Source organism: Pristis pectinata, chromosome 5 (genome assembly GCF_009764475.1).
Source record: "Pristis pectinata isolate sPriPec2 chromosome 5, sPriPec2.1.pri, whole genome shotgun sequence".
NCBI classification, from domain to species: domain Eukaryota; kingdom Metazoa; phylum Chordata; class Chondrichthyes; order Rhinopristiformes; family Pristidae; genus Pristis; species Pristis pectinata.
Window position 1 is genome coordinate 16,845,948 of NC_067409.1, and position 15,156 is coordinate 16,861,103.

Genomic DNA, 15,156 nt, shown 5'->3' on the forward strand with positions numbered 1-15,156 from the left:
GAGTCCTAATAAGGTTTTGACTGGGCTATCTGCAGGCTGGATACCAAAAGCATGAGGTGTAAACATAGCTTAACATAATCAGAGGATCAATTGGAGCTCTGTAGACTTGTATCTAGCTTCTACTTTAATGGTAGAGTCATGATGAGCATACTGCTTGCATCTTGTCCATTTTCCATCTTCCTGGTTTTAGTCTGATGTACATCAAGGGTGTTATTTCTGGTGTGTTTCTCCATGTCTTTCTCCTTCATACAGGAAATGATCTGATCCAAGAGTGATAATTTTTTTATCATTGTATTTGCATTTTCCTTTGATCTGTCTGCTTTTGTACAATTATGGCACTTTTTCAAATGCTGAGTAGCCTAAATGGGAATATTAATTTGGTACCATAATTGTACAATGAGCCCCATATTGGTTATTTGGGGATTGTGTTTATACTCACTTTATGACAGACCTCTCAAAATTACATTGATGGGAAGCTCCCTTAATGGTTTACCCAGTTAAACAACAACTATCAGAATTTCACACCAGGGAGGTTCATGTTTCAGCTTCCCTTCTAAGCTTTATAATTGTTGCCTTCATTTAGGACATTTGCTGGTTTAAGCACATATTCAAAGGTGGCAATAGGTGCTAGGTGGAAAGGATCTACCGAAGATGCATGCTTTTTTTAAACTGAAATACAACATTCAACACTACAGGGATTCCTTTAGTTACTTTGAAATCCATCCCAAAAATCTAAAATATGCTGTTGAGAGAAATTCCACTTGTTAGCAATACTGATCCCCCCAAAGCTGGTTACTTCAGGCAAACTTCTTGAAAGAAACTTGGCTTGAATTTTACATCTTGTCCAATTGATGGCATCTCTTGCATGGTAGCACCTATTGCCACCTTTGATTATGTGCTTAAACCAGCAAATGTCCTAAGTGAAGGCAACAATTATAAAGCTTAGAAGGGAAGCTGAAACATGAACCTCCCTGGCGTGAAACTCTGATAGTTGTTGTTTAACTGGGTAAACCATTAAGGGAGCTTCCCATCAATGTAATTTTGAGAGGTCTGTCATAAAGTGAGTATAAACACAATCCCCAAATAACCAGTATAAGGCTTATTGAACGATGTAACATAGTTTTCAAAATGGATTGGCACTAAATTGCAATTTGTATTATTGATTTGTTTCTTAAAAATATTAAATTTTATAGCTATCAAGGTTAAAAGCATTTACATGTATTGATGTAAGAACTCGTAATGGAAATCAAATGTCCAAACTATGAAAGGTTGAATATGGAAATGAGTGGGTGCAAGTAGTATATCAAGGAAGACTTTCTATTGAAGATGTGGTTTATAAATATCTTACAAATTTGGAATTCATTTAATTTTCTCCCTGAACAGTAATATATCTTATTTATTGTTGAATCCTACTCTTATTTCTTAACTGTGCTGTATTATCCTAGGAGGGTGCTAGAATTTTTGTTTATGGAAATTACTGTTCCTCTAGCTAGTTTTACTGCAATGCAGTACACAAGCAGTGGGTTCCTGTATCTCTCTGCGTGGAGAACTGACAAGAAATTCTCAATAGCTACCTGTGCTGTCAAATATATCCTTCCTCATCAGTCAAGGTATACACAGGCTGTGTGATACCTCCTTACCTCCAGACCTCTGTGAACCCTTAACTTGCTGTATGGTTTTAAGGAACCCTTTTTAAACCCACTACTCTCCCCTCATCAGTTTCAGCAATGATGTTGAATCGGAGACAGTCTGGACAGAGAGCGCTGTCCAAATCAAGAAATGCATTCAAGGTGCAACAACAAGTCTCCCAGGGTTTCATCTGCCTCAAAGATCTGCTTGGTTCCAAGCAGGATGTGGTCACCAAATGCATAAATTGGTGAATCAAATCACAGATGGTGAATGTGATTACCAGAATCAAACAATCAACGTTACCTCTTGCCCTCAAAACAAATGTGATGGAGATATCTTTGAGAGAGTTTCCTATTCAGAAAGAAAACAATGGCTTACCAACCTCAGTTTATAAATGTTGTTGCAGCCCCATTCAAGAGAGACAGACGTGATAATGAATGAAGAAAACATTTCAAGGCATTTTACATGTTATATTTGTTTGTGGAACAAACTATTATGGAGGAAAATATCAGCAATTCAACAATGAGATGATTTGAAACTTTGGGTCATCAGTTACAATTCTGCAAGAAAAAGGTCTGGGCAGATATTTGGAACACTTCTATGATTGAAACCCTGGTAATCTGAGCTGCAGTGGCTTTAATCCATATGATGAACAACTAATACCTTCTGAAGCAGCCTGGCAAAGTACTTGGAAACATATAGAGGAAAAAAAATAGGTAATAAATGCAGCTTTGTCCTGGCTGCATGAGTGCAAAAATAATTTATGTAAATATTGTTTTAATACTTTCCAGCAGAACAATAGAACTTCCTGCTGTATTTTTAAAAAAAAAATCATCTCTTTATAGGCATGCAACTGGAAAGGTTCTTTATTCTTACCAGTTCATCTTAACATTGATGCTGCTGAAGAGAGCAGCAGCTTGTACAGATCACACTGCTCTCTCTAGTGATGTTGTGGTGCAATGACATTACTAATCTATGCACATAGAAGAGCAAAGCTAACCAATTGAAGTGGGCTTGAGCAATGCATTAAGATTAAGAGCAATAAGATTGGTATGTAGATTACAACATCTTCTCCAGGTGGATCTGGAATTTGCAGCTTTCTGTATTAATTTTTAGATTGGTACCACCTGAACTAAGCTGATATACTTGAGAAAATTCAGATTGTATGCAAGTGTATGTTGGCATTTTCTATAAATGTTGTCTGAGGTATTACAGTCATAAGAACACACTGGACAATTTTTTTTAAGGTTATGATTTACTTTGAAATGCAAGGTGGGTACAAAGTCTCATGTATTAGATTATTTTAACAATATTGAATTATATTAGTGAATCACCATATAAACTCTCAGTAATTTAGAGCTCATATGCTGTTTGTAAAAGGAAAATTATGCTCTGTGAAATCTAGTTGTATTTCCTTGTACAGCTTAAAAAGTATACGATCTTGAAATTAACATTGCTTTACATGTATAATGTTTTAAGTAGTAGACTGATCATGTGGTTAAACTTTGAAGGTCAACCAATGGGAGAAAAAACATTTTTATTTACTAGTCATTGATCCTCTTTTGGGAATAATCAACTGTATTTCCATTCTGTTCAAGGATATGGTGATGGAGTAGTGGTTAATTTACTAGGTCAATAATCCAGAACTTCAACATTTCAGAGATCAGAGACAAAATTCCCCTATGACAGTAGAAGAATTTAAGGAAAAAGCAACACCATTAATAATGGCAGCCACAGAAAGCTACTGGAATGATATCTGGTTCACTAGCATTCTTCAGAATAGAAAATCTCTCCTTCTCATCTAGTTTGGCCAATATGTGACCCCAGACCAGTGTGGTTGATTCTTAAATGCCCTCTGGAATGGCTTAGAAATGCACTCAATACAAGGGAATTAGGAGTGGGCAATAAATGCTGGCCTTGCCAGTGATGTCCATACCAAAAAAATGAATAAAGTTTAAAATTCCAGTGAAGTGCTGCACAGCAGACAAATTTATCAATATTTCATTCACATCTCCTGTTCATTTATGTCAGTGTTAAACTGCTAATTTTGTGCTACACCAATAGAATTTCATGTATGCATCCTAAATTATGTACACTGTTGGTATGATGTAAATTTACTTTGAAATTTGATATGAAGGTCAGTGTTTATGCGTAGTTCTAAGTATAGTTCCAGTTGATGATATAAGAAGAGATGGCATTTAGTTTCTCTATTGATTCTTAATGCCATAAGTTCTAGGTCTATTTGGCAGCTTTTGATATTGTTCACATTTTGTTTCCAGATGGTGCCGCCATTTGCATTAATTGCGCAGCACTTACTTATATTAAAATGGTTTCCTGCATAATTAATCCTCTTTCATTCAATTATTTTGGCACTGATTCGGGCAGTAAATATTCTTATAAAGTACAGATCCTGGAAGTGTATCTCATAGTTTCTCTTAATGTTGTTATTGTGGTTTATTAAGTGTAATATTACAAGGAGTTGGTCAAAATTTGCATATTCAAAAAACTTGTTTGCATATTACAATTCACATTAGAAATTGAAATATTGTAATTTTTCGCATGTTTTTAATGCAGTTAACCCAAAGTACATTATAAATAGTATTTAAATGCATGTTCAAAAGTGTACTACATTTTAAAATAGTTTGTATTCAACCAAGGACTAAAATTGTATATAAGCTGCTCTTGATCTCTGCCAATCGCGTCCGTTCATGGACTCTGCTCCTTTCCCGCAAATGCGCTCGGCTTTTTTTTTAACATCTTCTGAGATAGCTGTTCATGACACAGTACAAGTGCACAACATAGTTGATAACTGAATTTTTCCAACCATGGGTACTTGCACTGGGAAACATTTCTTCACCATCTTCTGTTTAAACAGAATAAGCCTTTACTTTTTTAGAGCAATCTTTTCAAGCTTGTATCAGTTTGTGTTTTGGTATTTCCTCTATGGATGGTTTGTAAATTAATGAGCTTGGGCTTAAATTTCAGTAAATGTGCTTCCTTTTTCTTTCAACTTAAGTTGCAAATGAATCTTAAATTTTCCTCTATTCTCCTTCAAGTGTGTGGAAATTATAACATTTTGAGTCTGTTGATACAGGTTATTGGAATAAGGCTGCAGAATGGCACAAATAATGCAGTTTAATAGCTCATGCAGAGGTGACAATGGCTTGCAAGCAGTGTGACTGCTACAGGACTTGTCTCTAAGTTCTCTCCCTTTTTTTCTGGATTTTGCTCAGTACTGTGTGCTTTATGGTTAATTTTAGGGGCAGGGTAGAACCCCGGCCCCCCAAAATCAATAGTTGATTTCGATAAAGCCATCATGTCAGCCATCCAATTTTAAGATGGTGGGTAGCCAGATGCATTTCTTAACCTGGGGATCCCAGGCTTGGAACACTGATATTCTTGTCAAAGTGTTTAGCTAATTTTTGAAATGCAGTTAGTTAATCGAAAGGGTCTAAGTGGCAGCACCCCCATTCCCTTAACAAGATGAAGTTTGCTCCACGAAATAAAAAGAAAATGATGGAAACACTTAGAAGGTTGAACAGCATCTGTGAAAAGAGAAAGAGTTGGTGATTCAGTAATGGACTCTCAACGTCCAAATGTCTTGGGTTGCAAACCTATTCTCTCTTAGTTGTTGTAATACTATTTATTACAAAAGAAGTGCTGATTGTTAATTCCTTTGTTTTATTCATTGCAGGCCCTATACGAAAACATGTTGGTAGAGCTTCCTTTTGCAAGTTTCTTTCTGTCTAAACTCTTGGGCACTAGTGCAGATGTTGACATCCATCACCTTGCCTCATTGGATCCTGAAATGTACAAAAATCTGCTCTTTCTGAAGAGCTATGAAGGTGATGTTGAGGAACTTGGTCTCAATTTCACAGTGGTGAACAATGAACTTGGGGAGGCACAGGTAAGTCCTCAATTTTTTGAATTACCTTTCCAAAAACTTACGGCAGGATAGATTGGACAGAGTAACCTATGGCACTGGTCTTTGTATACTGCTTTGGCAGATTAGTTTTTTTTTTGAACATCTGTGTGTGCATATTAAATGGGTTGCATCTGTGGTCAGCTGTAACTGTGTACACATTAACTATTATCAACTGTATTTGTAATTTTTATCACTCTCATTTTCCAGTCATAATAGCTGGTAATTTGAGCCCCAACCATGTTATTTGACTTCAATAGCTATTTACCTTATTTATGCCCCTCATAATTGGTAATTGGTTTATTATTGTCACAGTAAAAAACTATTGTTTGCATGCGATCCAGACTGATCATTCCATACATAAGTACATAGAGTTAGGATAAAGGCTTGCAAAACATATGCAGAATATAGTGTTAGTTATGGAGAAAGTGGAATGCAGATAAATAAGGTGCAAGGGCCATGATGTGGTAGATTAGAGATCAAGAGTTCATCTTTATCATATGAGGGCCATTCAAGATTCTTATAATAGCTGGATAGAAGCTGTCCTTGAGCCTGGTGGTACGTGTTTTCAAGCTTTTGTATCTTCTGCCCAATGGGAAGGGGAAGAGGAGAGAATGACCAGGGTGGGAGGGGTCCTTGATTACGTAGGTCGCTTTCTAGAGGCAGTGTAGACAGAGTTAATGGAGGGGAGGCTGGTTTTCATGATGGACTGGGCTGCATTCACAACTCAGCAATTTCTTGTGGTCTTGGGCAGAGCAGTTGCCGTACCAAGCTGTGATGCATCTGGATAGGCTTTCCGTGGTGCATCTGTTTTAAAAAAAAAATTGGTGAAGGTCATCAGGGACATGCCAAATTTTCTTAGCCTCTTGAGAAAGTAGAGGCACCAGAGTGTTTTCTTGGCTTATAGTGTCCATGTGGCTGAACCAGGGCAAGTTGTTGGTGATATTTACACCTAGGAACTTGTAGCCCTCAACCATTTCTACCTCAGCACCACTGATACAGTTAGGGATATGTATTCTGCCCCACTTGAAGTCAATGACCAGCTCCTTTGTTTTGCTGACATTGATGGAGCAGTTGTTGTCTTGACATCATGCCACAAGGCTCCATATCTCCTTTCTGTACTCCATCTCGTCATTGAGATCGGACCTACTATGGTGGTGTCATCTACAAATGTATAAATGGAGTTGGAGCAGACTGGCCACACAATCATGAGTGTATTGGGAGTAAAGTAAGGGGCTGAGGATGCAGCTTTGCAAGGAGCTGGTGTTTAGGATAACTGTGGAGGTGTTGCTGCCTATCTTTACTGATTGTAATATGTGGGTCAGGAAGTCAAATATCCATTTGCAGAGGGGTCTAGGAGATGAGTTAGTTTGGAATTATGGTATTGAAGGTGGATCTGTAGTCAATAAATAGGAGTATATAAACTTCTATAAGGTCATCCCTCAGCCACCTACTTTCCAGTGAGAATAAACCCAGCCTATCCAATCTTTCCTTACGACCTCAGCCCTCTATTCCAGGCAATGTCCTAGTGAATCTCTTCTGCACACTCTTAATTGCTACCACATTGTTCCTGTAATATGGCAACCAGAACTGTACGTAATATTCTAAGTCCGGTCGAACCAATGTTTTGTACAATTGAAACAGTGTCCCAGCTCTTGTACTCAGTTCCTCGGCAAGCATACCAAAATGCCTTTTTCATTACCCTATTGACCTGTGTTGCCACTTTCAGGGAGCTATGGACTTGTGCCCCAAAGTCTCTCTGTACAGCAACACTCCCGAGGTTCCTGCTATTTACTCTATGTCCTACCAGAATTTGACCTCCCAAAGTGCATTACCTCTCACTTTTCTGGATTAAGTTCAATCTCTCACTACTCTACCCAACTTTCCAGTTGGTGTATGTTCTCCTGTATCCTTAGACAACCTTCTTTCCAATTTGCAATTCCACCAATTTTCGTGTTGTCTGCAAACTTACTAATCATACCCCCTACAATCTCATCGAAGTCATTTGTATATATTAGAAACAACCAAGATACCAACACTGATCCCTGTAGTACACCATTTGTTACAGATTTCCAGTCAGGAAAATCACCTGTCTACCACTATTCTCTGCTTCCTATCACCCAGCCAATTTTGGATCCAGATTTCCAACATGCCTTAGATTCCTTGTGCTTTAACTTTCCAGACCAGCCAACCATGTGGGACCACGTCAAAAGCCTTACTAAAGTCTGTGTAAATCACATCTACTGTTCTGCCTTCATCAATTTTCTTAGTTACTTTCTCAGGAAACAAAATAATTTGCTGATTCCTGCCTTTCCTAGTGAACATAAATCTTGGCAGAATTCTCTCCAACAACTTCCCCACCACTGATGTAAGGCTCACTGATCTATAGTCTCTAGGTTTATCCCTACTGCCCTTTTTGAACAGGGACAACATCTGGTATCCTCCAGTACATTACCTTGGCTAAGGAAGATGCAAAAATCTCTACAACCCCAGCAATCTCCTCTCCTTCCCTTAGCATCCTGGGATAGTTCCTGTCCGGCCCTGGGGATTTATCCACCCTAATATGCGCCAATATTTTTAGCACTTCTTTCTTCCTGATATTAACTTGCAGCATACCCCTCCCTTAACTCTCCTTGTCCCTCTCATCAGTATTCAATGGGGAGAAATGCTCATTGAGGATTTCACTTGTATCCCCTGGTTCCATGCATAGCTTGCCCCTCTGAACCCTGAGGGGACTTATTCCTCCTTTAGCTACCCTCTTGCTTCTAATTATACTTAGGGTTCTCCTTAATGCTACTTGCCAAGGTCATTTCATGGCTCCTTTTTTGCCTTTCTACTTAAATTTTCTCCTATATCCCCTTGTCAGCCTCAAGTGACTTGTTCATAACTTCCTAAAACTAAAATGCTTCCTCCTTTTCCCTGATCAAACCTTCAATATCCTTTGTTAACTAGGTTCCCTAAACTTACCATCCTTGCCTCTTAACGTTAAAAGGACATGCTGACTCTGAACTTGTACTATTTTGCTTATAAACTCCCACATATCGAATGCTACTCTTCCCCCCCAACCACCTCCACCACCCCCCCCCCCCCCCCCCCCCCCAACAGCTGCTCCCAATTTGCCTCTACAGGTTCTGTCTTAGACTGTCGAAATATGCCTTCCCCCATCTAGCACCCTAACTTGAGGACCAGCTTTACCTTTTTCCATGACTACCTCAAAGCTTACTGTACTTCGGTTACTATTCCCCAAGGGTTCCTCCACAGACATTTCAATCACATGCCTGTTCTTGCTCTCTAAAATAAGGTCAAGTATAGCCCCTTCCCTAGTAGGGCTCTACATATTGCTTCAAAAAGCCCTCTTGAATGCAATTCCTCCCCATGCAAGTCCCTTGCACGAAGGCAATCCCAGCCCATAACAGGAAAGTTAAAATCCCCCGCTACCACTTTTGCAATCTGCCTGCATATCTGTTCTTCTAATACCCACTGACTATCGGGAGGCCTACAATATAACCCCATCAAAGTGACTGTCCCTTTCTCAATCCTAAATTCTATCCATATAGCCTCATTGGCCAATCCCTCTAGGATATCCTTCCTGTGTACTTCCATGATGCTCTTCCTGATCAGCACTGCAACAACACCTCCTCTTTTGTACCCCCCTCTATATTCCGGAATATTGAGCTGCCAGACTTGCCTTTCCTTCAACCACTTTTCCATGATTTCAACAATATCATATTCCCATGTGCTGGTCCACACTCTCAGCTCATCTGGCCTACCTGCTGTTAAGCCAATCAGCCTTCTCATGTCTTCCTTCTCAGCTCTGCCTTATTTTCCTTTCTGGCCTGTTCTGGTTTCTACATATGAGCCATCCTCTCTACCTATTGTTATTCTGGGTGCCACTCCCCGCCTCATTAGTTTAAACCCTCCTGAGTAGCGTGAGCAAACATCCCTGCAAGTATATTGGTCCCCCTCCAGTTCAAGTGCAATTCATTATTCAGGTAACCCCTGCCTCAGAAGAGATCCCAATGATCCAAAAACCCAAGCCCGCCCTTGTGCACCAGCTCTTTAGCCCTACGTTCTTCTGCCCTATCTAATTATTTCTATACTTATTAGCATGTGGCACAGGGAGTAATCCTGAGATTAACAACCCTAGAAATCCTGCTTTTTAACTTTCTACCTAACTCCCTAAATTCCCTTTGCAGGCCCCACCACTCTTCTTACTGATATTGTTAATACCAATATGGACTACAACCTCTGGCTGCTCATCCTCCCCTTTCAGAATGTTCTGTACCCGTTCCGATACATCCTTGACCCTGATACCAGGGCATTCTAATTATAAACCAGTCATGGCATGACAACAATTTTTCCTTGTCATCTCTGATTCATTTCCCAATTACCTTGTGTCTGTGCCCTCTCATTATCAGTCCTTGATCTGCTGTCTTGGAAATTCTTTTCTCAATCTGAATCCTTTATGATTTTAAACACCCCACCAAATCTCTCAGCCATTTCTCCTCTCAGGAACACTGTCATCTTAAGAGCTATTCTAGTAAATCACTTCTGCATTCTTGAAAATCTACGCTTAAGTGTGACGAGAGTGGACATTTGTATTCCAGCTGAGGATGAGCTAATTAATCCCTTTATGAACAAATCCAGGAAACCCATCAACTCTTAAAATATTTGTATTGAGTTTTTAACTATACTAGTCCTCTGAGCGAAGAGTTGATTTCTATCAAGCGTGATACTTGGTCTTGTTGTCCACCCAAAGAATTGTTTAAATGATTGATTGACTTTTATTATTCTGTGAAATGTATGGGGGGAGAGCAGGAAAATGGTTTTGAGATGAAGATCAGACATAACAGAGGAGGTCTGAAGGGTTGAATGGCCTAATAATTTTTGTTTCTTTGTTTCTCAAAGCAATTCTGATGAATAGCATTCAAAATTAACTTGGCTTATGTTTGCATCTACAGATGGATAAACGACTCTTTCAATATATAAGTATCCAAATATGCTGTGAACAAAAAGTTCAGATTGCCATATTTGCATAATTATATTAAAATTATCATTAACCTTTTGAAAATGATATTCAAGTTGAAATGTGTCTCTCAGCAATGGGAGACATTTGAGGAGTAGATTTGGAATTCAAGGGAAACCATTACCAGTGTGGGACTGTCTTATGCCACTCTGGGTGACAAGGTCCATAGAGGATAAGATATGGCAAAAAAGCGAAGCTTCTGTCAGATGGGATGAACTTACTGTGACAAAGTCTAGGAAAGTATGAAAAATGAAGTGAAATGGAAAAGAAATTAGGAAAGCAGAATGGGTATAAGGAAAAATGCAAGTTAAGTCATAAAAGATCCAATGATGTTTCAAAAGTACATGGAGCAAGAGGATTACTGAGGAACGATTAAGAGACTGGAAAGGTAACCTCAAGGTGGAGGCAGTGGATATGGACAAGATACTGAAAATTTTGAAATTGTCTTCACAGAAGATGGGGCTGATTTGAAATTAAGGTGGATGAATGTGAACTATTGGACAGGATAAACATAAAAGGAAATAATTAACAGTTCAGTATCTTTATCGCCAAATCCAGATGAGATACTTCCAGGCAGTTAAAAGAAGCAAGGGAGGATATTGTGGAGGCACTGAGTAAATTTTTTCAATGCATTCTGGCTTTGAATAATGGCAGGGGAATTGGAGAGCTACCAATGTTGTGCCATTGTTTTAAAGAGGAGGAAGGTCTAAACAGTAATTACAGACCAGTTGGTTCAGTTTTGGTGGCAAATAATTGGAAGCAAATCTTGGGAACAAAGTAAATGTTAATTTAAGGAGACATGGATTTATCAATGACAGGCAGTATGGATTTGTTCAAGGAAGATTTTGTCTGACTAACTTGATTTAATTTCTTGAGAGACGAGGAATATTGATGACAGTGTGTTTGATATAGTTGATATGTATTTTAGCAAGGCTTTTGATGGTATCCCAAAGGGCTAGCTAGTCAAAAATGTAAATGACCATGGGATCCAAGTGAGATTGGCAAATTGTATCCAAAATTGGCTCAGCGGCAGGAAGCAAAGTGTAATGATTGGCGTGTATGTTCTGTGATTAGAAGGCTGATACTGGTGGAGTTCCAGACAACTTGGGCTCTGGGCCTGTACTTGATGGAGTTTAGAAGGATGAGGGAGGATCTTATTGAAACCTACTGAATATTGAAAGGCCTGGATAGAGTGGATGTGGAGAGAATGTTTCCAGTAGTGGGAGAGTCTTGGACCAGAGGGCACAGCCTCAGAATAGAAAGGCATCCCTTTAGAACAGAGATGAGGAGGAATTTCTTTAGCCAGTGGTTGGTGAATCTGTGGAATTCATTGACACAGATGGCTGTGGAGGCCAAGTCATTGGGTATGTTCAAAGCGGAGGTTGATAGGTTCTTGATTAGTCAGGGCATCAAAGGTTACGGGGAGAAGGCAGGAGAATGGGGTTGAGAGGGTAAAATAAATCAGCCATGATTGAATGGCAAAGAAGACTCGATGGGCCAAATGGCCTAATTCTGCTCTTATGTCTTGTGGTCTCATGATCTTATGGTCTAACTTAGTATTCGATTTTTAGCTTTTTTATATACTAAGGATTTAGACATAAAGATAGGGGACATAATAAGTTTTCACATTACAAGAATTGGTCATGTGGTTATTCAGTAAGGAGGATCTTTAGACTGTAGGGAAATGAAGGTGGTCTGATCAGTTGACAGAAGAGGGGCAAGTGGAATGTAATCCAGAGAAGTATGCAACAATGCATTTGGGAGCTGAAGCAAGATGAGGGGATATGCAACAAATTGGTGGTGTGGAGGAACAAAGGCACCTTGAAGTGTATGTTTACAGATCCTTGAACATAGTAGAAAGTGTGATTCATAAAGGCATTCGTATGCTATCTTTGCTGAGATGCAAAATATAGCAAGGATGCAAGAACTGTAGACTACACTGGTTCGATCACATTGTATTACGTATAGTTCTGGTCACCATTTCACAGGAAAGATGTCATTCTGTTGGAGGGTGCAGAGGAGATTTAAAAGAATGTTGCCAGGACTTAAAAAGTTTATAGCCAACAAGAAAGTTTGGGAAAAGTTGGTTTATTTTGTATGGAGCAGGTGACTTGGGGGAGATTTAGTTGGTGTGTAAAATTTATAGGATGGACCAGAAAGAGCAAATAAGGAAAAATGATTCCCTAGTAGTGGGGTCAAAAGTCAGCTGGGATACATTTATGTTAATTGATAGAAGATTAAGAGGAGGAGATGAGGAAATAAATGTTCACACATAACACTCTGGAATCACTGCCTGAAAGGTTGGTAGAGGCAAAAACTCTTACATTTTTAAAATATTTGGATGTTTGCTTGAAGAGCTGTAACATCACGGGTTAAGGCCAGATGTTGGAAAAGGCATGGAAATTTTTTGACTGACACAGATATAGTGGGCTGAATGGCAGATTTGTGATACTTTCTCTGATTTATTGATCCAATCAAAAGTTTCATACTAATAAAATAGTTCTTTCACACTAGATATATTTCTGCTTTATAAATATGGCTGGCCTTACAAGGCTTTGGTGCAAAAATGCCAATTGCAGAGAATCATGAATGAAAATATACATTTCACATTTAAAATTAAACCACAGCAAATACTTGCTGAAGGGGAAAAGGTATTTTCAAATGAAATGCAGCACAGTACTTAAATACTGAATGCAATTAAAACCTTTTGTACATTATTCTAACTGAAAGCCTTATGCACGTAGGTGGTGGAACTGAAGCTAGGTGGAAAGGATATTCCTGTGAACAGTGCAAACAGGATAGCGTACATCCATCTTGTTGCAGACTACAGGCTTAACAAGCAGATTCGACCACACTGCCTTGCATTCAGACAGGGAGTGGCTAATGTTGTCAACCTGGAGTGGCTGAGGATGTTTGACCAACAAGAACTTCAGGTAAACTATATTTGGTGTTAATATTGTTTTTATCTGTACCGTGAGAAATCTTTCTTGGCATCTGATAGAAGAAACTTCATGTATTAGATATGATTTTAGAATATCGGAAATTGCAATGAGAATTAAGAAAGAATTTAAAAATTATAATATTTAACTTTGTGGTATGAACTTCATAATTTGATTCTGGAATTCTTTTATGGGAATAATTCAATGCCTAGTTTACCATGAGTACAGTTTTTACATCAATAGTAGGACAAAAATTAATACCATGTGCAGTTTCAGAATTGCACTTTTGAATTTTCTGATTTAATTATTTTTCTAAAGACTGATATAGGTTTCTTCTGCTACAATATTTTTTCCAACTTAAATGATATTCAACCATTGCATTCAGAAGTCAGTTTATAAGCAATATCCAGCATAAAGTAGATTGTTTCAACATATCTGATTATTTTAATCATTTTCTAGAAACTTTCCACAGGGCAGAGTCAGTTAAGAGGACATCTGATTGAAATATGTGGGTTTTGAGATAAGTAAGGTACACTTTTTTTATTGGCAGAAATGTCAGGTAAGCAGAGTGCACAAAGGCAAAAGGACCAGTGGTGACAAGACAAAACACATTTTGCTGTGCCTGTGAATTGTGATCTATAATGCACTGCTTGAGTGGTTGAAGGAAGCAGGTTATGTACTTGCATTCAAATGGGAATTGGATAAATGCTTAAATGGAAAAAAAATTGAAGACTAGTAGAAAAGAGCAGGGACCTAGAATTGACTGGACAGCTCAACCTCATGAGACACAGTTAATGATGCTATAGAAAAGGACTCCCTGAGGACAAGTGATCAAAACAAGACTTACTAAATGTTTGAAATTTGGTCTGAAACTAGTTTATTTAGACAATAAAAGTATGAAGGCAGATTTATCTTTAGTGAACTGGGAAGGTAGATTAAATGGTAGGGTGGTAGATAAGCAATAGGTATGTTCCATTGAAAAAAGACACTCTTATGATTTGTGGCTAAAAAAGGAAATTAAGGATAGTTTCAAATTGAAAGGAAAGGTATACAATGCTATGAAAGCTAGTGGTGGGTCAGAAGTTTGGGAAGATTTGGGAAACCAGTGACAGATAACCTAGAGGGATAAGAGTAAGCCAATAAGAAGCTACTATAAGTATATAATGAGGATGACACTGGCGAATTATAGAAAAAATGAAAAAGGCAGACTTTTTTAAATGAACACTTTATATCTGTCTTTGAAACAATGCACAGAAAGGATCCAAATAATGGAAATCCAGGGGCAAAAGGGAGGGAGGAACTTTAAATAGTCACTATCTTAAGAGACAAAGGTTCTTGGATCTAATGACATGCATCCTAGTGTCTTAAAAGAAATGGCTCCAGAGACTATGGATGCATTGGTTGTGAAGTTCCAGACTTTACAGTAGATCGGGAAACAGAAATAAGGGAAATAGAAAGCAGTAAACTATATAAACCGGTTAGTTTAATAACTATAATTGGGCATAGAAGAGAATCTATTTTTTTAAGGAAGCAGTCAAGAGGCAGCCATTTGGTCTATTAAGTCTACACGGTGGTCAATTGATCTTAATGTGCTGTACATTTCCAGTATCACTAGGTGTCTTTTTGGCTGTCTAATCAAG

At 38.5% G+C, this 15,156-nt stretch overlaps 1 protein-coding gene across 4 annotated transcripts in view; it reads left to right on the forward strand.

Annotated features, from left to right (window-relative positions):
- Positions 1 to 15,156, forward strand: part of ube3c (ubiquitin protein ligase E3C) — a 119,364-nt gene that overhangs the window by 84,441 nt on the left and 19,767 nt on the right. For all 4 annotated transcript variants that reach the window (XM_052016734.1, XM_052016732.1, XM_052016733.1 and 1 more), the window contains exons 20-21: positions 5,324 to 5,536; positions 13,322 to 13,510. In XM_052016734.1, coding sequence (XP_051872694.1) covers positions 5,324 to 5,536; positions 13,322 to 13,510 — 402 coding nt within the window. The remainder of the gene's footprint in view (positions 1 to 5,323; positions 5,537 to 13,321; positions 13,511 to 15,156) is intronic.